At 36.0% G+C, this 24,999-nt stretch overlaps 1 protein-coding gene across 1 annotated transcript in view; it reads right to left on the bottom strand.

Moving 5' to 3' along the window:
* LOC136041395 (exportin-4-like) overlaps positions 1–24,999 on the bottom strand; it is a 45,147-nt gene that overhangs the window by 11,608 nt on the left and 8,540 nt on the right. Inside the window, exon 4 of the mRNA XM_065726048.1 lies at positions 12,771–12,928. Coding sequence (XP_065582120.1) covers positions 12,771–12,928 — 158 coding nt within the window. The remainder of the gene's footprint in view (positions 1–12,770; positions 12,929–24,999) is intronic.

Genomic DNA, 24,999 nt, shown 5'->3' on the forward strand with positions numbered 1-24,999 from the left:
TGCATCGTATGCTCAGACCACCACCCCTCACCAAAAAAAAAATTATTACTGAATTTTGGTTTATTTCTTTCAAGTAAACTAGACCAAGTAACAATTCATTACAGCAAAACATATTCGTTACAGAAAAACCGACACCTTTTTCGTTTTTTATGGCACTTGGTATTAACCAAGTGACATATAGCAATCACAAATTCTGTCGGTCTGTCGGTCTGTCTGTCGGTCCCGGTTTTGCAACTTTTAGGCACTTCCAGGTAAGCTAGGACGATGAAATTTGGCAGGCGTATAAGGGACCGGACCAGATTAAATTAGAAATAGTCGTTTTTCCGATATGACCATCTGGGGGGGGGGGAATTTAATTCGGAAAAAAAATTTTATAATTCGAAAATAATTATAAAACCTGTTTCGGGTTTGCATTTTAGATTGCTACATTTGACACTGTTGTTGTTGGTTGTTAAAAAATAGAGCAAAAAATATTCTATTCAACAATCAGAAACTTATTTCTATAATATTATATACTTGCTGGCTGCAGCCCCTTTAGATACTTAGATAGATACCAGATCTTTTGACATTGAGGGGAGTTGGAGGGGGAAATCTTGGAAAACACTTGGAGTGGAGGGATGAGGTATTTTTAACTTACGAACGAGTGATCGGATCTCAATGAAATTTGATATTTAGAAGGATATCGTGTCTAAAAGCTTTTATTTTAATCCCGACCGGATCTGGTGACATTGGGGTAGAGTTTGGGGTGGGGGAACCTAAAATCATGGAAAACGCTTAGATTGGAGGGATCGGGATGGAACTTGGTGGGAAAAACAAGCACAAGTCTTAGCTACGTGGTTTATATTATTGGAACGGATCCGCTCTATTGGGGGGGGGGGGTTAATTCTGAAAAATTAGAAAAAAATGACGTATTTTAACTTACGAAGGAGTGATTGGATCTTCATGAAACTTCATATTTAGAAGGACCTCGTAACTCAGATCTCTTATTTTAAATCTCAGCGCCGTTGGGGGGGGGGCAGTTGGGGGGGGGGGGAATCTTAGAAAATACTTAAAGCGGAGAGATCAGGATGAAACTGGATGGGAAGAATAAAAACCTGTCTAAGATACGTGACTGATATAACCGAACCGGATCTGCTCTCTTTGGTGGAGTCGGGGGGAGGGGTAATTTGGAAAATGAGGTATTTGTAACTTACGAAAAGATGACCAGATCTTAATGAAATTTGATATTTAGAAGGATCTTGTGCTTTAAAGCTCTAATTTTAACTTCCGACCAGATCCTGTGACATTTGGGGGGGGAGTTGGAGGGGGAAACCGGAATTCTTGGAAAACGTGATAATTGGGGTATTTTTATCTTACGAATAGGTGATCGGATCTTAATGAAATTTGATATTTAGTAGGAACTCATGTCCCAGAGCTCTTATTTCAAATTCCGACCAGATCTTTTGACATTGAGGGGTGTTGGAGGGGGAAATCTTGGAAAACACTTGGAGTGGAGGGATCGGGATGAAACTTGGTGGATAGAATAAGCAAATGTCCTTGATACGTGATTGACGTAACCGTACCGGATTCGGTCTCTTTGGGGGAGTTGGGGGAGGGGTTCAGTGATTTGGCGAGTTTGGTGCTACTAGACGTGCTAGGACGATGGAAATTGGTAGGCGTGTCAGGGAGCTGCACAAATTGACTTGATAAAGTCGTTTTGCCTGATTCGACCATCTGGGGGGGGGTAAAGGGAGAGGAAAAATTAGAAAAATTAGGTATTTATAACTTACGAGTGGGTGATCGGATCTTAATGAATTTTGATATTTAGAAGGACATCGTGACTCAGGGCTCTTATTTTAAATCCTGACCGGCATTAAGCCTCTGATTTTCCTTTTAAATCAATCTATTGATTCTTAGAATTTTGTTAGAGCTCATACCATATGAGCTCCTGGCTCTTAGCTCTTCTTGCCTCGTCACAAGTGCCATATGAGCTCTTAGCTCTTGTTGTTTTCCTTCTATTTGCTTTCTGACAGTATTATATTCAGCTCTTACAATCCACAACCCATTTTATAGTCAAGATACTTCTTCTTTTTTATGTGCACTGCTCTTCTTTCTTATTCTGTACATTTTAATTCCAAATTTTGCTTTGGAAACTAATTGCTGTGGCAACCATTAGTTATTATGACTAGCTTATAAGAGTAGAATCGGCACAGCGTGAAAAAACCCACCTACGTCGTCTAGAGTTTGGCGATTTTGTTCATTTATTATCCTGCCCCAAACTGCTATGCAGTTCAAAAGATACGTTAAAATACCGAAAACAGTAAAGAAAGCACAAAACTATCAAAAAGAAAGCACAGTTAGGAAAGCAGCACAACATAAATTCATCTAATCTACATAACCTGCCAAGATTTTCCCTTGCTAATTTATGCCTACTAGCAGACCGGATTTGACTTAAAGCAATTCTACACAACAAAACGACATACTGATTAATCGACCGATAGATTAAATTAATTAAATTAGAATATGACTAAATATGGTTAACTAGGTTTTGATTAACTAAATAGTGAAATTATTTCAAGTTTAATGCTTTATAATTGCAAAAAGTTTATATCAACTGTCCAATTTTCCATAAGATTTTCCGCTTTTTCAACGACACATTTGTTTCATCAGACACATTTGGCAGTGGCATTGCCAGTGGCACCAGCCAATTTCGAATACTTATCTTAACTGCTCCTTTATTCTGCAACTACATAATAGTTGCTGATAATTGTTGCTGCACCTTAGTTGCAACATATTCCTATTAGTTGCACGTTAGTTGCTATATGTAATTCTATAATTATATATCATTCGTTCAATTGCTGGCAATTTCCTCACTTTACGACATGTTTTGATTAAACAAAAGTAAGAGATTAATTCTCAGTCCCATCTTGCCATTATTATCTCTTGCTTATTATCTAAACGTCATATCGTTGTTATTTCTTTGAAAGTGAATTCGCTGAATATCTAACTATTATAAGTTTTAATCTTGGGTGTCTTTTGGTAAGTCATGTCTTTGACTTAGCTTTAATAAGTGTATTTTTGTAAGTCATCGTCTATGATGAAAATGGGGCTCAATGTAAGTTTTGTCTATAAAATCTCACAAGAAATAGAAGAAAATACAATTATTTCTCGGTAAAGAGCAAAAATATTCGATTTCGACGGTCAGCATGAACATCATTTCAAACATTCAAAGTTAAAGTGCGAGTGACAAGACTTCCTTTGTTAGGGTAGCAATAAAATAATATTTTTTACCAGGCACCGACGCATGTTCCCCCCTGAAAATACCCCGCTCGCTGAAAATCCCTCTAGGTCTACATGCAAAACTAAGCAGCCAAAGTGAAAGTGTGAAAAATAAAAATAATGAAAAAAAAAGAATTTCGCACAATTCTACCACTATTCCAAAATATAGGCAGAATGTATGGTGTAGAATACCCTACAGTAATTATTTTCATATTTTTGTATATTCGAATTCTTATTTCGGGATTTAAGGGAGTTGAGTTATCATAGCAGGGTAATATAAATGTTAAAGAAAATATTTGCTTAAATATATGGAATAAGTAGTTTGTCCATTTTAAATTTGCTTCGTTCTGACTTGGAGTTGAACTCCATGTTTATTAAATTATTATTTTTATTATCATTTTGTTCAACGCAGGAGAAAGCCATAGGCTTGTCGCAAATTAAACTGAAAAAAAAAAAAAAAAAAAAACACCACTTAACGATACATCAGATAAGAAAATCTTCTGATGTACACCTAGTGGACACGAATTCAATCGCAAGGGGTGAACTGGATCAATTACAATGGACGTCGCTGTCAGAGAAAGTCCACGGGAAGTAATTACTAGCACTTCTTCTCTCTATCAGCCTCTATCACGGAGCACCCATTCCACAGATGCCACTAATTTCAAATATATATTCTTTTAAATCTTTATCTTACCCTGCTATGACAATTGAATCCCCAGCGCGAAAAAACACGAATAAAAGAATTAGAAGAAACATAAAAATAAATGAAAAAGGATATTCTGCACCATATATTTTACCTATAATTTGAAATATTCGTAGAATATTCCAAAATCGGTTTTTTTTTTCTTCAACCTTTTTATTTGTTTTACCTTCCCTTTGGCTGCTCAACTGCATAGATGAGGAAATTTCCAGGGGAAATATTCCCGGAAAATCCGCCTAGAACCGTCGTTAGGCACACTGGAATCTAATGATTCTCATGGCAGTTGTATGAATTTTTATTTAATAATTAAAAAAAAAATCCAAAAAAGATATTTTTCAAAGAAAAGTAAAGACCATACGAAACTTCAGATCAGCAGATACGAATACCTGTTAAAATTCAAACTCAAAACGACAAAAAATACTATTAAAGAATAAATGAAACCCGAAACGAAAAGAAATTAAATAAGGTTTTCGTAGGTGTTAATTGAAGTAGGTTAAGGACTTTTACAGTGAGTTTATGAATTTTGGTTAAGGCCTAGCAGTAGTCCAAGCATTTTCCTCCCTAGTCAATTCTTTTTTAGGGGCGGCAACTCGGCCAAAGACAAAGTTATCAGTTTTCTTGGTGGCTTCAACTAGATAAACATGAGAAGGTTGAACTTAAGGGGTTTCTCACTCAAAATCACGATTAGGCGCAGGTTATCCTTAGCAATTCTTCTTGTAATTATTTATACAATATAATTTTTTTATATATATTTATTAACCGGCAGTTTGGTGTCTGCACACTGCTTATTCTCGAAACTCTGTTTAAACCGGTTACAACTAACTAATACTTCACTGAATCGCTCAAGAACAATCCGAGTGGTTAGTCCCTTGATCTAATTTATGCATTCTCACGCGCTCCGATTACAGCTGCATCTAGACTTTTGAGGGGAATTTTAGACTCGGAACACAAATATGTAAAGTATCTAAAGGGGCTGCAGCCAGCAGGTATATCAAACAGTTCGTGGTAACGAACTGTAGTAAGGAGCGACCCGGCTCAATAGAAACCAAAACTCTAAAAAATGGAATTTTGATACCAATAGCTACATCAAAAGAATCGCATTTTGATGCTGATTTTAAATATATAAGTTTCATCAAGTTTAGTCTTACGCACCAAAAGTTACAAGCCTGAGAAAATTTGTGTTATTTTAGAAAATAGGGGGAAACACCCCCTAAAAGTAATAGAATCTTAACGAAAATTACACCATCAGATTCAGCGTATCAGAGAACCCTACTGTAGAAGTTTCAAGCTCCTATCTACAAAAATGTGGAATTTTGTATTTTTTGCCAGAAGGCAGATCACGGATGCGTGTTTATTTGTTTTTTTTTTTCTTTTTTATTTTTCCCAGGGGTGATCGTATCGACCCAGTTGTCCTAGAACGTTGCGAGAGGGTTCATTCTAACGGAAATGAAAAGTTCTAGTGCCCTTTTTAAGTGACCGAAAAAATTGGAGGGCACCTAGGCCCCCTCCCACGCTAATTATTTTCCCAAAGTCAACGGATCAAAATTCTGAGATAGCCATTTTATTCAACGTATTTGAAAAACCTTATAACTATGTCTTTGGAAACGACTTACTCCTCCACAGTCCCCGTGGGAGGGGCTACAATTTACAAACTTTGACCAGTGTTTACATATAGTAATGGTTATTGGGAAGTGTACAGGTGTTTTCAGGAGGATTTTTTGGTTGGGGGGAGGGGTTGAGAAGAGGGGGATATACTGGGGGAACTTTCCATCGAGGAATTTGTCATGGGGGAAGAAAATTTCCATGAAGGGAGCGCAGGATTTACTAGCATTATTAAAAAAAAAAAAACAATGAAAAAATAAATATGAAAAAGTTTATTTCAGCTGGAAGTAAGGAGCAGCATTAAAACTTAAAACGAAAAGAAATTATTACCCATATGAGGGGCTCACCTCCTCCTAATACCTCGCTCTTTACGCTAAAGTGTTTTTAGCAATGTCAACTATTTATTCTACGGCTTTTGTGATTCAGGGGTCATTCTTAATGAATTGGGACAAAATTTAAGATTTAGTGTAAAGAGAGAGGTACTGACGAGGGGGCGAACCCTCTCATATGTGTAATAAAAACATGAGAATAAAACATTCTTTTCGTAAGCTAGTTTATGAGTTACGTATATCTTTTACTAATAAAAAGATTCGTAAAAAATTAAAAGTTCTAGTTGCCTTTTTAATTAACCAAAAATTGGAGGGCAACTAGGCTTCCTCCCTCGCTCTTTTTTTCTCAAAATCATTCGATCAAAATTATGAGAAAGCCATTTAGCCAAAAAAAAAAAAAAAAAAAATGCAAATTTCGTTTTAATTATTTCTCTGCAGAGAGCCAAAATCAAAACATGCATTGATTCAAAAACGTTCAGAAATTAAATAAAAAAAACAAGTTTTTTCAACTGAAAGTAAGGAGCGACATTAAAACTTAAAACGAACAGAAATTACTTCGTATATGAAAGGGGCTGCTTCCTCATCAACGCCCCGCTCTTTACGCTAAAGCTTTTTACTGTTTTAAAAAGAAGAGTTGAGAGAAAGAGTCAAACTTTAGCGTAAAGAGCGGGGCGTTGATGAGGAAGCAGCCCCTTTCATATACGAAGTAATTTCTGTTCGTTTTAAGTTTTAATGTCGCTCCTTACTTTCAGTTGAAAAAACTTGTTTTTTTTATTTAATAATATTATAGAAATAAGTTTCTGATTGTTGAATAGAATATTTTTTGCTCTATTTTTTAACAACCAACGACCACAGTGTCAAATGTAGCAATCTAAAATGCAAACCCGGAACAGGTTTTATAATTATTTTGGAATTATAAAAAAAATTGTCAGCTTTAAGATTTGATTAGATCAAAATAAACACCAGCTTTTTTTTCTATCTGTCAGAATAAAAACCACCGAAATAACTAATTCAGGAACGTCATCTAAACTTCAAATGTTTAACATGGGAGGTATAGGAAGAATCTTTGAGAGCTGGTCCTGCCTTAAATGGCACGGGTAAACGGTGGGAGGAAGTATGCCTCTCTTATTGGACCAATATTAAAATCGAACTAATAAAACCAAATTTTGAATTAAAATCGAATAGTTGTGGCCATCAAGCCAGGGCTAACTGTAAAAAAAGCCGAGACAGACAGTCCAATTGAGTGAGAGGCAAATCTGGCATTAACCCAAACTCTTGTTTGCACTGATTTTTGTTCTTTTCAAGCTTGATTTGCATACTCAATTTAAGTTTCACTCGTTTTAATATTTATTTGTTCATTTATATTAGTACCTATTGTATGTTTGTTGGCTACGATTGTGTATTTAATTTCTGTTCATTTTGGATTTCATTTATTCTTTAATAGTAATTTCTTGTAATTTATTCATCTATACTAGTACTTGTTGTATGTTTGTTTTGCCATGATTGTTTGAGTAATTTCTATTCGTTTGGGGTTTCATTTATTCTTTAACAGTAATTTCTTGTCGTTGCTAGTATGAATTTTAACAGGCATTTGTATCTGCTGATCTGAAGTTTAATATGGCCTTTTCTTTGAAAAACTTGAAGGTTTTTTAATTAGTTTTTGTTCGTTTTTAATTGCAAAAAGTTTCAAGTTTTTAGAAAAGGCCTTATTTCAAAATCAATTTTTTTTCAACATCAAATTTTCATCAAAGCATCAAAACTAGTATCAAAGTAAAGAAAGCATCTAAGTAAAGAAGGTATCAAGGTAAACAAAGTACCAAAGTAACAACAAGCAAAATCCGTAACTAAGAGCCATTTTCCATAGGCTGGGGGGGGGGGTCAAATCTGGAAACATATTTATTTGGCCTTCAAACTATTTTGAACAAAATAGTTATCTCAAATTTTTGACCCTGTGGGAAATTGGGTGTGGTCTAATTCCACATTGACCAATTTTGACTCTTAAAAAAGAACTAAAAGTTTCAATTTCCGACCAAATGAGTCCTCTCTAAAGTTAATAGACCATCCCTTCCACAAAAAACTTATATTCTAATAATGAGCAACTTACGTAAGTTACAATCCTTTCCCTGAGGACTACGGAGGATTTATCAACCCCTAAGTTATAGCAATTTGAATTTAAGACTATTTTGAACAAAATGGCTATTTCAAATTTTTTTTAACGTGCATTTGGGGGAAGAAGGCAAAAGGGGGAAAGGAGAGGTTTTTACTTTTCTGTCATTTTTTATTCTTAAAAAGAGCACAACAAATTTCGATTTCCGATCGAATGAACTTCCTACAGAGTTTATACGACCACGCCTTCCACAGAAGTTTTATATGTTAACAAAGGGCTGCTAGCACAACTTACAACCCTTTCCCTCAGGGATGGTGGGGGGGGGTCAAACCCGTAACCATAGCTATTTGACACTTGGACGATTTTGAACAAAATGGCTAACTCAAGTTTTTGATGGAAAGCATTCAGAAAAAAGGTGTAGGGGTGCCTACCGTCTGATTGATCTCGACTTTTAAAAATGGAGCTAGAACTTTCAATTTAAATCGAACGAAACTTTTCCAAAGTCCATACGATTACCCCTTCGATAAAACTTATATATGAACAACAGACACCTGGCAAAACTTATATCCCTTGCCCTGGGGACAGTGGGAGTTTTTGTCATCCCCCGAGGCATAATTTTAATTACTTCACCTCTTGACTATTTTGGAGATAATGGCCTTCTCAAAATATTGATTAGATGCGTTTGGGGAAACGAGGGCGTGGAAAGGAGGGGGGCCTGATGCCCTCATATCACGTTTGCCTCTTAAAAAGGACACCAGAAATTATTATTTCCAATTGAATGAGCCCCTTCCGAAGTTTATAACACCACCCTTTGCATATAAAGTGCCTCTGGAGAAAAAAAAAATTAGAGCCTTATGGCCTTGGGTTGGTGGGGGGAGGCTAGTTGCTATCGGATCATTTTTGACTCTTAAAAAGGAAACTAGAAATTTAAATTTCTATTCATTTGAGTCCCTCCGAAGTTTATACGACCATCTTTTCCGTAAAAACTTTATATGCCCCTGGGGCATAAGTTACAACCCTTTCTCCGTTTTTTATGGGGGGGGGGGTATGCGGACACCGAAGCTTTGCCATCTGATCATTGGTATATTTCAGACAAAATGGCTATCTCAAATTTTGCTCAGATGCACTTGGGGAAAAGAGGGGGGGGGGGAGTGTATACCAGCCGATCACTTTTGATGACTCTTAAAAAGGTAAATAGAAATTTCAATTTTCAGTCAAATGAGTCACCTCTGATGTTTATACGACCACCCATTACAAAAAAAAACCTTATTTGCCCTCTGGGCATAGCTTACAACCCATTCCCGGGGCTCTAGGGGGCTGTGTTGACCCCTGAGTTTTTGTTATTTGTTTTTCAAACTATTTTGAACAGGATGAAAATATCAACATTTTTATCAGATGCATCTGGGAAAAAAGGGGGCAATGGGGGGCTAGTTGCCCTCCGGTTGCTTTTGACTCTCAAAAAGGGCACTAGAAATTCCGATTTACAAACAAATAAGCACCCTCCGAAGTTTATACTACCATCCCTTCCATAAAAACCTTATATGCCCCTGGGGCATAATTTACAACACTTGCCCCCAGGTTTTGGTGGGCTTTGTTATCCCTGGAGTCTTTGTTATATGATCTTCGGTCTATTTTGAACACAATGAATATATAAAAAAATTTAGCGGACGCATTTTGGGAAAAGAAGGTTGGGAGGAAGGGAGGGGCTATTTGCAACCGGATCACTTTTGACTCTTAAAAAGGGAATTAGAACTTCCAATTTCTAGTCATTTGAGTCCCCTCCGAGGTTTATACGACCAATTCTTTCATAAAAACTTTAAAATCCCACAGGGCACAAGTTAAAACCCTTCCCCCGGGCTCTAAGGAGGGGGGTATGTTGACCCCGAAGTTTTTGTTGTCTGATCGTTGGATTATTTCAAAGAAACTGGCAATCTCTAAAATTTTAATCGGATGCATTTGCGGAAAAGAGGGTGGGTGTGTGTGTGTGTGTGGGGGGGGTGTAGATACCCTCCGATCCCTTTTGATTCATAAAAAGGTACCTAGAACTTCTCAATTTACAGTCAAATGAGCCACCTATGAAGTTTATATGACCTCTCCGTGCATAAAACCTTATATGCCCTCAGGGCATAACTGAAAACACTTGCCCCTGGGCTCTGAGGGTATGCGTTGACTCTGGAGTTTTTGTTATCTTATTTTTGAACTATTTTTCACAAAATTGCTATAAAATTTTTATCAGATGGGTTTGGGGGAAAAGAGCGTGGGAGGGCTAGTGGCCTTTCGCCCTCTTTTGACTCTCGAAAGTGAACTAGAACTTGCAATTTTCAAACAAATAAGCCCTCTCTAACGATTATATGAGCATCTCTTCTATAAGAACCATATATACCCCCAGGGCATAACTTATAACGCCTGCCTCCGGGTCCTGGGAGGTTTTGTCGACCATGAAGTTTTTATTATCTGATGTTTGAACTATTTTTAACAAAATGGCTATCCAAAAATTTCAATCGGATAGGTTTGGGGAAAATGACATGGGGGGGGGGCTAGTTGCCCTTTGATCTCTTTTGACGTCGGAGTATTTTTTATATGATCTGTGAACCATTTTTAACAAAACGGCTGCCTCAAAATTTTTATCAGATGTATTTGGGGGAAAAAGCCGTAAGGAGGGGGGGGGGCTATTTGCCCTCTGAAATCTTTTAACTTTGAAAAATTTACCTATAACTCTTAATTTCCAATCAAATGGGCCCTCTCTGAAGTGCGTACGAGCATCCCTTTTATAAGAACCATGTATGCCCACAGGACATAACTTACAACGCCTGTTCCTGGGCCCCGGGGTGTTTTGTCGACCCCAGAGTTTAATTATCTAATGTTTGAACTGTTTTTAAGAAAATGCCTATCTAAAAAATTTTATCGAATGGATTTGTGGAAAAAGGGCGTGGGAGAGGGGCTGGTTGCCCCCTGATCTCTTTTGACTCTTGAAAAGCGAACTAGAACTTTCAAATTCCAAATAAATAGCCCCTCTCTGAGGTTTATACGAGTATCCCTTATATAGGAACCATATATGCCCCCAGGGCAAAACTTACAACGCCTACCCCCGGGCACCAGAGGAGGGGGGTCGACTCCAGAGTTTTTTTTTTATACGATCTTTGAACTATTTTTAACAAAATTGCTACCTCAAAATTTTTGTCGAATGTATTTGGGGGAAAAAGGGCGGGGGGGGGGGCTAGTTGCCCTCCGATCATTTTTTATTCTTAAAAAGAGCATTAGAACTTTCAATTTTCAATCTAATGAGCCCCCTCTGAAGTTTATATAGCGACCCCTTCTATATGAAGTGCCCTGGGAAAAAAGAATAGTAAATAAACAAATAAATAAATAAATAATAAAACATGGAGCCACATGGCATTTACTATAGGCGACGCTATAGCGTTGCCTCTGATATATGCTTCACATATTTTAGTGTTTTTTCGATGTTATACCCCCTCCCTAAATGTCAGTCCCCTCCTAAAAGAATTTCTGTATATTTGCCTGTCTCTAGCTATTTTCTGAGTTAACTATAAAGTTTATACATTAGTCACTGAGCCATCAATATGAAAAAAAAAGAAACAAAAACATTTCATTATAAGAATTTTGCAAATATTGATAATGGTGAGGACAGACAAACGCACACTAATTCACTTGCGGCACTGATCCTGTTTATGTCAAACAGACTTGATAGTGGACCAAAATAAGAACTAAAAAGCTTCAAAACGATGGTTATAGAAAGCAAACGGACAAAAAAAAAGAAAAAAGAAAACTTAAGCTAAAAATTTAAGAATTAAAAATTGTTTCAGAAATTTCGTCTAAATGGCCAAAACCTTGCAGTTTAGTGAGACAAGAAAAAAAAAGAATTATTAATGAAGTGTTCTAACATTAAATTTAAACATTTTTTTTTTCAATTATCTCACTGAAAGCACAAGAAAGCCATACTTGAACAAAATCTAGGTAGGGAGAGGGGAAAAAATCTTGGGGGAGGGGGGCTAAATAAATTATAAACTAGCAAAGCCCGAAAAGCATTTATAAGGACAAAACCAATATATATTGAGGTCTTCTATCATTCTGCCAGGGCTTATCCTTGTTGAAAGGGGATAATAACTCCCAAAATCACATTTTTATTCCTCGTATGGCAAGCAAAATAAAAAATAAATAAATATAAAATGAATAAATAAATGAGGAAAAAATTATTTGAAAAACGATCAGAAATTAAATATAATTTTGTTTTATTTGAAAGCAAGGAGCAATATTAAAACTCAAAACGAACAGAAATTATTCCGTATATAGGGACTGCCCCCTTCTCGATACCTTGCTCTTTACGCTAAAGTTTGACTGTTTGTCCTACATTTTTAAGAACGACTCTTGAAGCACGAATGCCGTTTAATCAGAGTAAAAAGATTCTTAAAATAAACACTTTAGCATGAACAGCAAAGTATCGAGGAGGGGGAAATCGCCTCATATACGGAAAAATTGCTGTTTGTTCTGAGTTTTAATATTGCTCCTTACTTTCAGTTAAAAAAAAATGTTTTTATATTTAATTTCTGATCGTTTTTCAAATAATGCCAGTAAGTTAGAACCTATCTAGTTTCTTGGGGCAGCTTGCTATTCAGATCAAAGTATAATCAAAAAAACTTGGCCACTCCAGTTTGTGTGTGTTCGTAAAATCTCATCTTTATTCCTCTAACGGCAAGGGAAATAAAAAATAAATAAATATAAAATGAATAAATAAATAGAAAATAAATCTAACTACCTTTTCCGTGTGTATTTCAGCAACATAAGTGATGGTTTTGAAAAATTGCTGGCACAAAGAAGGAAAGCGCAGCAGTTCCAAACTCAAAAGCGGCATTACTATAAACAATCCATTTAAACAGACAGCAGACGCACTCATCTTTTCCACGTCAGCTGGTTCTAAAATACAAATAGGAGTCACAAAATATTATTAAGAACTCGGCATCATTATCATCAGTTCCAAACATTTTAAAAACTACCCTACAAGAACCCTACCCTACAAAACCTTACCCTACCCTACCCTTCGTATACACTCCCTCCATCCTTCGAGTTCTTCCATCAGTTTTTTTATGATGCCGTCATCACGAAAAGGTGTCTCCTTGACTGAGCTGGTCAAGGTCTAAGGTTAATAATTAAAAGATAATCATGGCGGCAATGACAACTGCAACCTAGTAAAGAACGAACGTTGATTTATAGTAAACGAAGGTTTAAAATCCGCTAAAAAACTGTCATGAGAAGAAAAAAAATTCTATTTGTAGTTAATTCAGGAATAATAACTACTATTTTGATTAGTCTTAATCGCAAAATGTTATACTGAAATAAATTCCCACTAATTTTGATAAGAAAAAAGAGGCTAAAACCCCTCTAAAATGGCGTGGCTACACCTCAAAACGCAAACTACGCCATTGGAATGGTCATTGTCGAAAACCCCATGGAGGAAACTTGCAGCCCCAGACCTTGAACAGCAAGAAATATCCCTATTTTCAGTCGAACTATACAAACTAGAGAATACTTTATTAATCAGCAAAACTCATGGAATTCGAGTCAGCGACAATAACAAAAGGATCCAAATCACAAAGCGAAAACAAGCTCCATCAGTTCCAATGCTCTATCAAGAAATATATTAACTAATGCCGATAGATTAGGGGCATGAATTAGACATAATAGTATCGTAAACAATATTAAAATGCTTTAGAAACACCCTCTTTCAAATAAGAAACTCCTTAAGAGGAAGCGAATAAGGTTGTTTCTCGTCAAGCACGCAAAGTAGACATTAAACAAGACTGCAAACACATCCCTAATTTTTTACTAGAAAAGATTGCCCATCATACGCTTAAGAGGTTCACTGCTCACCAGAAATAATATACACGGGTGGAAAACTGTATTTGGTAGATTAAATTTAAAGTTGTATCTCTTCCCTAAAACTGGCTTTAGTAGTATGCCCTCAATCTCTTACATGACACCAATAGGGGGTAAACTATTGGAGCTACTAGCCCCTCAGTACCTTATTACGCGCACCTGGGTCTTACGCAATACTATAGCATACGTGTTTAGTACAATAGGCAACAGTTTCATGTGTATGTCACATTATAGGGAATGTTTTCTAAGAGACGCAGGTGTCTGTTACGTCATAGGGAATGTTTACTTTTACTTTCTTATATCACAGAGAATATTTTCTAAGAGACACAGGTGTATGATATTTCATAAAGAATGTTTACTTTGGTTGTTATGCAATAGGTTTTGGAGTGTTAAACAACAGGATATGTTTTAATAATAGTAATATAATAGTAATTTATTTGTGCCCTCTATACATACAAAAGATGAACACAGAGGAGTATGAAAAGAAAACTGAAAAATATAAAAACTACGATTCTAATGAAAATAAGTAGATCATAATGTTTTTTGCACGTAACTCAAAAAACCACTCACAAAACATGACCCATAAGTAATAACATAACTCATCAAACAGCGCCAATAAACATAACGCATAAATATCTATTTTATAAACGAAATGACGACAAAAATGTTTTTCCATTAAATGAGACAATTAAGAGGAAAATTTGTTCTATTTTCTCTAGATCGTCTACGAAATCGATCGTATTGTTGATCCATTTTAACAGTAATATCAAATATTCCGAATTTTCGTATAATATACCTATTTTTGAACCATAGTGTAATTCCAAGTAAATATTTAGAAAACCGGAAAAAGTGAACGCGGCTACGTTTTTTATCACCTTTACTCAAAAACTTCAAAAATAGAACAATGAAAAATACATGAGGTGCAAACATTGAACTGTAAATTATAGCGTGTTTGTTTAGCAAAACGACCTTTCACCCTGACTAGCAAGCCATATGCTTTCCTATATTTTCAAAATACAGACGATAACGCCAGCGCCCACGTAGCTTTAATTGACGGACCAAAAGGCAAGCCAAGGTAAATAATGGAATCTTTATAGTGATCCCACCCTAATCGAATGATGCTAGATATCACTTTTACTATTCGCCACTAGGAATTCTGTTTTAGAAGGTTCAATCTCTGATCGTATCTCGCGTAGATATGAGTGCAGTATGCTAATTGCATTCTGTGTTGAGATTAAATTATCCGAGAACAACAAAATATCATCAGCATACTACAAGTGGCTAATGTCTATACCTTCAATCACATACGGGGGTAGGAACCGTGTGGCTGTTCTAATTGCGTTATTAAATATAAAGGGGCTAAGAACTGACCCTTGTTTAACTCCACGCCGTAAATACATTCGGTCTGAAAGTCGCCCTCCCGAAAAATTCTCACAGATAAATTACCATACCAGCCCACCAAACATTGGCCTATAAATGGGTTCACCCCACTACGCAACAATGACAAAAAAGCGTGGTTATGCAACGTACTATCAAACGCTTTTGAAATATCAATTCCACACACAAATAGTTGTTTTTTAATGTTCTGGTGGTCTTCCAATATTTCTAGAATTATTGCGTGTGTATTTTGGACCCCTAAACCACTTCGAACACCCAACTGATGATTCCCCATATTACCTTTTGTTGATAAATATGGAAGTAAATTTTTTCAAATAATTTACTAATAACAGAACAAAGTGATGAACAATGTGAAGGATCCCTGCCCTTCTTGCGTATACAAACTACTTTAGCTTCACCCAACAAAGAAGGGACACAATCATGGGTTACTATTATTTGATAAAATAGCGTAAGATGCTTTCGTAATTTTGTAGTACCATACATAAGGTGCTCTGGTGACAAACCATCTGGTTCTGGGACCTTTCCACATTTTAGTGATCTAATTTGCGTCAAAATCGAAGATTGAGAAAAATAAACTAGGTTTTCATATGGATTCAGCTGAGAAAAATGCTTATACAACAATTCACGATAACTCGATTCAGTTGATAGTAGGTTGGATGAGAAGACTGAAGTAAAGTGTACATACCATTGATCTAGCGGGATTTGGTCTGATAAATCAGCTGATGACTGTGTTAATTTGTTAACCTTATTATAAAGTAACTTTGGATTATTCTTAATCTTGGTTGATATATCTTTTACTTGTTGTTTTTTCCAAGCTGCCACTAACTTTATATATTTCTTTTTTGTTGATTTAACAATCTGGAATAGGGGCCATTTCTCAGTTGGTCACAATGAAGCCAAATACGATACCACAGCCGATGTTTTTGTTTTGCTTCATGTAACCCTGGTATAGCACACCATCCCTTTTTTGTGTATTTCTATGCACTCTAATAGCAGGAACCGCAACGGAAGCCGCAACTTTCATTGCATGAACTATTTCAGCATAATAAACATCTAATTGCAACGAATGAAGTTTTTGAGACTATGAAAGGATGTGAAAAGGAATTCTAATTCTACTGAGAATATCCTCTAACACGCACTGATATAAGTTTACGTCTATTCTATTCTATCAGAAAGCTGCTTCTGAAACCATTTTAAACTACAACACCTATGGCGAAACACATTTAAAACACCAGACACTTCAAGGTGAGGACGATCACAAATAAAAGTTTCCTCTGATACTTTAACAATGGACTTTGGGTCCATTAGTCAAGTGGGGAAGTCCAAGGTATAACTGAGAGAACACATACGTGGGTGTTACGTAATAACGGTACAAAGTTGAGATGTGACACACTCTTTAGTGACTTGCTAGATTTATTTTTGTTTCAGAGCTCAAAGTAATAACAACCAAAATCAGGTGCTTTAGGAACATTATTAAATCAGTGAGTTCTTCTTTGAAGTGAATTCATTTGACATTTCACAATAATTGGCTTGAGATTATAGTTGACTTATAATCCTACCTATATTTCATAATTAATTCAGTGACTTTTCTCAACAATTTGCTTGGCGAAGTGATCTATAAGATTTTTGTAAAGTGACCCAAAATCAGTAACCGGGAGAGTCTTCCTTAAACTGCGGGAATCAGGTGAACAGGAACTGACATTTCCCTTGTTTATTGGGGTATGTCCCAGGGAGAAGGTGACGACACGACAGTGTTGTGCATTGGGTTACTGCGCATTGCGTAAATTTTTGAGAACATATTATATACACCTTTTGACTTATCCATAGTGGTGTATAATGAATGATGGTATTTCCTGTTTATTGATTCATTCTCCTGCTCTGAACTTTCTGCAATACAACTAAAAGAAAGGAATTGAAGATGGAGTGATTTGTACCAATGCCAAGGGTTTTTTTCTGGAAAAAAGCTAATAAAAGACGCAAAGCTTGAACTTAAGAATCCAGAGGCTAAGGACGAAATAGCCCCCAGGAAAGTTGGTGAAAATGCTTCTTATAGACACTTAAAGGACACGATTGATCTATTTCGTAGATGTGACAGTAGTGGTGATCCTTTGGTTCCAACTTTTGTAATTACTTCACTTACTGAAGTTCCACTTATTCCAGCTGATGCTTTTTCTCAGCTTGCATCCAAAATATCCGAATTTGATAGTATGTTGAAGTTCATTAAAGAAAAAGTAACGGTTTATGATCTGAATGATCCACCGCTCCCAAATTACAGTTCAAGCAAACCCGTTGAAAATCAAGCTACTATTGTCATTTTGAAAATCCAATTAAGCATAAGGACCCAATTACCAAAATCCACGATCATTAAGCCATTCATTGTGACAAAGCCTCGGGCGATAAATTTTTAGTTCGGATTGACACCACTAGAGCAAAAGATCTTTTTGACACTACTTCTAGCGTGCTAACTAACTGTGACGCCAGACTTAAAGAATACAAATTCTTTGGAATTATGAAAAGCATAGATAAAGCTGGTGCAGCGGATCTGTTTATTGGTTGCGATGATGTTTGTTGATGCAAAAGGGATTGGCGACTCGACCTCACTGAAAGAGTCTTTCAAAGAAGCTATTGCGTTCTCTAATGCTCGTCGGTTGGGATTAAAAGGGGATATGAAATATTCTGAGTTTTTGAATATATATAGCCTCCTCATTGCTGCCACAAGTGTCAATCACCGTACTATCTAGCAGCAAAATGCGACCAAGCTATAAAATGTCTTAGATGTGCTGGTTTCTATGTGTCTACAAAAGACATTTCCAGCCAAGGCATACCGAAGTGTGCTAACTGCGGGATGCTCATTTTGCTTTCAGTCTTAAGTGTCGTGTCATTTAGGATGTTCTCAAAAAGAGTCAAAAGGCAAAGAAATGACTGTCAATATCAACTTAACCATATATTCATTCAACATCAATGGCAAAAAGGACAAACATTATTCAATTGGCCAAAAATTAAACGATTTCGATATCTTGTTTCTAAGTCAATACCAATTCGATCCGTAAATGTGACGATCACATTGTTTATACAATGAATGCACTTAAAACCAGAGGGAGATCTTTGAGTGGACTTGCTTGCCTAGTTAAACGATCCTTTCTCTCACAAAATTTGCAACCGTGTGCTCCTCCATCAGCAGTCTGATCAAAAATATTAAAAGTCATGGATATAATTGGGTTATAATGGGCGACTTCAACTATGATTTATGTAAGATGTCAAGCCACGCTGAATTTATTTTAGAGTCTTTACCTGCTGGTTTCCGTAGTGTCTCAAAAGATGCTAGTCACATGTACATTCATTACAGTGGAACTCTGCACAACATTGACCATTGTGTATGCTCTGCTACAGTGCCTAAGATATACATGAGAACGAGGATGAGCGTGATTACGACCATCTCCTGATATCCTTAAGCGTCTTCATTTCTTTTTCATAATCCCGGTTGTTTGTAACTGGCAGCAAGCTTGATATGAAATAGTGTTATAATAGTGAATGGAGAAAAATTGACCTTCCATTACACATTTCTACCCTTGCTGCTCTCCTCTCAAATATTCAAATCCCGTTCAGCTTGCTATGCACTAGTGTTTATTTAGCAAATGCTCGCTCCCTGTTAAACACATATTACCTTCAAATCGTTCTCTATTTGAAACAAGGAGAAGCTGCTGCCGTCTCTCGTGTCCGAGTTCGTTTAAAAAGTCGTAGTTCCATTTGGAAGAATGTCCTCGAATTAAAAGGCATTAAAAATAGAGCGAGGTTCTGGCTTGTATCTGGATCGTCTGCGGTCACCCAAATGTAGCCATGTTTTTATATTAAAAAGAAGACCAAAGAAGGATTCAAGCGGTTTCTGCGCAGTGTACGGTATAATGGTTCTGAATTCCCCAAAACTGCTTCTCAATTGAGACAAGCGATCAATTTCTCTAAGCTGGAACCCTCTGCTTGTAGTAGCTTCCTAGATTAAGCACTATTCTAGTACTTTCACTGTCATTAACTATGCAGGGTACTCTCGTTTCTCGTATCTCCTTAGTGATTTAGTTAGTGCTTAAGATTATTCAACAACTAAAATCGAAATCTGTTGATCATTATGGTATTGATGTCTCCCACCTTCAAATGGAGTTGCAAGATTTAGTGTTCATCTGCAGCTGCTTTTCCAAATGTGCTTGGCATCCTTTCTGGTGCATGACTTCTTTCTAAGCGGTGCAGTAACCTCGGTGCTAAAGAGTGAAAAGAATCCTTTAAGTTGTGAATCCTATAGACCCATAACTGTGGCTTGTAATGTTAGAGGAACGGATCATGTTATCTATGCAGACTATACACCCCACTTCACATCGAAAAACTGTAAATTTCTTTCCGCATCCTTTGTTGAGACATCGAGAGTCGGTAATACCAATTTCTCCCTCTGAAGTATTCTTGAACAAAAAACCAGTCACGAGGACGTTCACCACTACAATATAAAGCACCTTCGATATATTCCAGTCAACACTTCGTATTTGGAACTCTTGTCAGTTAACATTAAGATGTGAATTGGGTGATCTTCTAGCAATGACAAAAGGTTTGACTGCGATCACATCTCATTTTCGGCCAATTCAGTGAGATGGCAAATAGAAAAATACCATTGTTCGTCCTGATATTGATTGCTGTGTTGCTACTCTTGGACCACAACAATTGGGTCATAAATGGGCTATTACAGGGGTTGTTCGTCAATATCCGGTTACGGTCTCGGTAATTGGTTTGCTAAGTTGTCTTGCTCTGCTCACCCTTGGCTAAAAAATACATTGTATCGGCTGCTACAAATTTTGCGTCTTCTACACTATACGATTGGGGCTCTAGCAAGGATTTTTAAAAAAGTGTCTCACGAAATCTAAGAGATCCGGCACGTGATCTCTGGGCGTGCGACTGAAATCATGACAAAGCGGGAAAGGACTGAAAAGGGCGACAAACACCTCATCACTCATTAATCTGTACTCAGGCCGGAAGCGTAAAACATCACTCTTGTGAAAGAAGAAAAAGAAACCAAAAGTAAAAATCGTTAGATTGAAAAAGGATTTCTTTTCCTAGAAATGGCACATCTACTATATAAAGAATCTCATCTTTTTGTCAACTCATCTCTAAATCTTTTCAATGCGGAAAATGTTGATGTGAGTGTAAAACATAGGTACTACAAACAATTTTTTCGGCAACCACCACTCTCTGGAAACGTACATTTTCAAATTTTTGCCAGTGAAGACTACTTCATGGATTTTACTTCCACATTTATAGATTTACATGTGATTGTCGAAAATAAATTATGAAATATTTAATATACCTTAGTGGTTGCCTCCCAATGTGAAGATTGATATAAAGCTACAACTTGCACTGTCCACTCTTATTTACGAAAAGTAGTTGGCACTGCACCCGATGTAACAGTCTCTCTCACCTCGACAATACTTCATGTGCGGAAAATAAGCTTATGAGATCTGTTGCTTTGGCAATTGAGAAATTGAGAGCTAGTGGAAATGATAGTAAATTACTCGTTCGTCATACAATCACGAACAAACGACATATTGCTACGCGTACAAGTACCTACACCGATTCGTCATTTATCAATGGTGAAATTCGTTCAAAATTTGCTTTGGCTTTTGTGAAAAGTGCTGGTACCTTTGGATCATGGACAAATTCTCAACATAAATTTAAAATGTTTGGTCTTTCATCTCTTGTATGTAAAATAAATGGAATTCTACTCTACAATTTATCTTTTGATAAATTGTACAGGAACCTGTATGAATTGACGATGCAATCCCTAGATCGAGATTCACAATAATTTGAAAATGATATATGTGAAGAAATGTTTGCAAAACTCACGGTATCATTGTACTGGGTTTGTCAGGTACTCAAGAAATGACTATTGTCCGAAAGGGGACAGCACATTTAGAGTGTACCTTTTCTGAACCATTGGAGGACAGTATTGCATTGTTCTTGCTGAATCAATTTGAAACTATTGAGAATTTATCCGTGATAAATTCGTGCCCTAAACTTGAGTGCCTTAAGAGTGAAATACTTTGAAAATATTCGTGAATTTGTTTATTAATATAATTTATGTGTACAAGACCTGTGTTCTACAGATTTTTTCTTCCACGTATAGGTAATCATCGTTAACAATAAGCAGCGGCAGCTCATCAGGATTCAACTTGTATTCATCTCGGTATGCAAAGTCAGGGTCAAATTTTATACAATGTAATGTAACTTCATTTTTAGTATATCTCTTCGTAAAGCCAATAATACTATTTCGATTCATATTGTAGAAATCGCGTGTTTCAATTTGCTTATTTGAAACAATATCACACAAGATATTCTCATATGAAGAATCACTTTCTGTAACAGTCAAATAAAAGTCAGTGGGTTTATTATCATAGTAGCCTGTTTCTTCACAGCGGTGACGTAAAAACCAGACTCCCTTATTATTCCAGCAATTGAACCGTAGACCAAGTTCTTCTTCCCAAAACAATTTAAAACAACGAAGATACCAGTCTCTTAAAATCAACTGAAATCACGTTTAGGGTTCTTTACAATCATGCCAGGGTAAACCGTTTTCCGTTGATCACACTTATCATAGTGACAACTGGAGCAGAGGAGACCCCTAGTGTGAGAATCACAAACCTCTTAAAGACAGGAATTAGTCTTCAATTTGTACTGCGTATCCTCTATGCAAAGTATATAGATTGTATAAGCTACACTTTTAATTATAGTCATCAATAATAGTACAATTCTCACAAGATGACCAGCTGCTCAATGTATACAAACATAAAGGACATGTATAAAACATTTTCAATGTTGACTGTCTCATTACCAAAAAGAAACCGACTGGGGAAAATGAATGTCTTCTAGGAGGAGGAGTGATCGAGTGACGTCACAAAACTTACTCGAATTATTTCTTTTTGCCTTGCAAAATGGCCGTCTAGGTAGTGGTGAAAAGCATAATAACAATATTATTTTGTTTTGTTTCAATAAATATGTCAATAAATTGGGTAAATGCAGGTGGGCCACGACGTGAAAGATTCATGCAATAGTCCAAAATGGAGAATCATTTCTCATTATATCGTCAAGCATTCTTTGAGAAAATATTCTCCTTTGAAGAGATAATTCTTGAAAATCATCATTTTAAAACCAAACGATCTTCCAGAGTCACTAGATTTCGTATAATTTTTTGTTTCTCGATTTCACCCATTTTTAACCCTGACACTCTCACTACCGATTATAGCCTAACTATGAATCTCGCTAGCCACAAACTTACTCCTTTTTATAGATTGATTCATGGTTTGATGAGTGTATCCGTGGATAAACTATCATTGGTGCTAGTAACATTGTTTTTCATCAATTTATGTTTAATTTTTTGCTGATAATCTCCCCTAGTGCCCTGTTTATTTTACTTGCGGTTTCTCCATCTATTACCACGTTAATTTTACATCGATTGCAGTTTCGGCACCTAGATAAGATATGTTCCATGATAATCTTAGATGAGTATGCTTTTCTTCTCTTTACCTTTCTTTGGCTGGTAATAGTAGGAAAATGGTAAGATTTATCGACGGGTAATGTGTTACCTGCAGCAAGACGCTGGCCTTCATCATCAACTAAAAGTTTTATGTTTGCATTCTCTATGAGCACCAATTTCTCTGGAAATACCACTCTCGCATATCCACCTGTATAACACTTGAATTTTGTCGGTACTCCAAAACAATTTAACTCTGCTGTCACGACAAGGCAAGCATATATATCCAATAGTATTACCATCAGACTTGTTTCGTAATACAAATTTTTCTCTTTTTCGGCATTCCATGCTACTACAACGCTATCATGTACTTACGCTTTCTTGGAATATTTCATCTTCACTTTTATTTAAATAAGGTGTAGACGTCTAGCCTTCCGATGCTGAAATAATATTGAAGTAAATCTAGCAAGTCATGCGAGATTGTGTCACATCCTACGTGTGACCTCCTCAATTACAATCATGGCTTCCCTGCTTGACTAACGGACTCTAACAAACCGTATCATGTAACAACCTAAAAAAATCACGAAATAAACAAGCCCTGACCCTTGCAGGTTTTTTAAACACTCTCTATTAGGAAACATCCAATTCTATGACGTAAGAATCAAAGAAAACCTGATTTGACAAGATCCCTGTAGGTTTTTCCCTACACCCCTAAGCCTTTTAAACATGCTTCGTTAAGAAAAGAAAATCCCTATGACGTAACAAGCAGCTGCATCTCTTAGAAAACATTCCCTGTTACTTAATTAACACCTGTGTCTTGCCCTAAGGGAATCGCCATTAAACATTCTTCGTGATTAAAGGAAGAATGAAGTAGCAGCTAAGGGTCTTCTGGAAGTAATTGGGCCGTCACTACTAATATAAGACCTTTCGTTCAATCCCTGACAGGTAGGTGTTTATTTACTGGGGGGGCTGTCGCTTAAAAAAGACCCATAAGAAGCAAGTGTATTGTAAAAATAATACAGCTGTACGGGAAACATCATACAATAAATGAGTAAACTTGAGTGTTTGTTACGTTACCCTTGATTCATATTGATAACTTATGAACACGAATACATAAATTGATCAGGGATTAGTGAACAAATTTGATATACTATATTATAAACAGAAATAGGAGGTGCGTGGTAAATTTATCTCAAAGATCTCTAAAAAGTATAAAGATTTCAACCTTAAACTGTACTGTTTCTTTACCCTTCTATTAGGGGAAATCCAATGACCTGAAGGATCGGAACTACAAGTCCCTACCGTTTTGCAATGCTGTCAAATACTGAGTACAGTTTTACAGCAATAGTTTCGGTAAAAGTGTTACTTAAGCATGACCAAAACAGAGCTTAAAACTTCTAATCGTGCCTCGATTGAACAGAAGAATTAGATAGATTAAATTAAGTAAATTAAGTAGCCTAAAAAAAAAATTAAATAAACATAAAATATATAATATTAATAAGAAATTAAATGAACTACAAAATAAAATAAATAGAATTAAACAAAGTAAATAAATTAGATTAAACAAACAAATAATACAAATTAAATTATTCCCAAATAGAATCATGATTAAAAATTTAGATGCATTTTCATCATTCTTCAAACAAAGACACTTAAAAAGGGAATGGAATGTTAAAAAACATATAAGATTATGGTTCGAAATTATGATATTTCCACTTAATAAACAAAGCTTTTAAAATATGGTAAAAAGATATTACGGAGAGTGGGTAGTAAGTATCCTCTTTAAAACTTTAAATGTCGTAATTCTTAGATCATTATTCATCTTTGTTTGGTGACGGTATTATTTTATGTTTAAAAAGGCGCTTAATCATATGCAATTGCGCAGATATATTTCGCCGCACTGCAATGTCCGAAATAGAAATTTTAAGTTTCTTAAAAATTCAAAGTTTAACGCTTTATATCAAATTTATGTTTATTTTAAATTTAAGTGTACACTTTAAAATTTTCAAATGTTGCAAGCTTTTTCTGATTAATCTTTGATTGGCGATAATTATTAGTTTATGTTTAAAAAAGTTCATAATTAATTCCATTTGTACAACAGTATTTACCCACATTAAAATGTCCTACCTAGAAAATTTGTTTTTTCGAAGTTTTAAATAGCTTAAAATAAACATAATTCGTTGATTTTTTTAAGGGGGGTATATAATGGTAG

The sequence above is a fragment of the Artemia franciscana genome, chromosome 2, assembly GCF_032884065.1.
Source record: "Artemia franciscana chromosome 2, ASM3288406v1, whole genome shotgun sequence".
NCBI lineage: Eukaryota > Metazoa > Arthropoda > Branchiopoda > Anostraca > Artemiidae > Artemia > Artemia franciscana.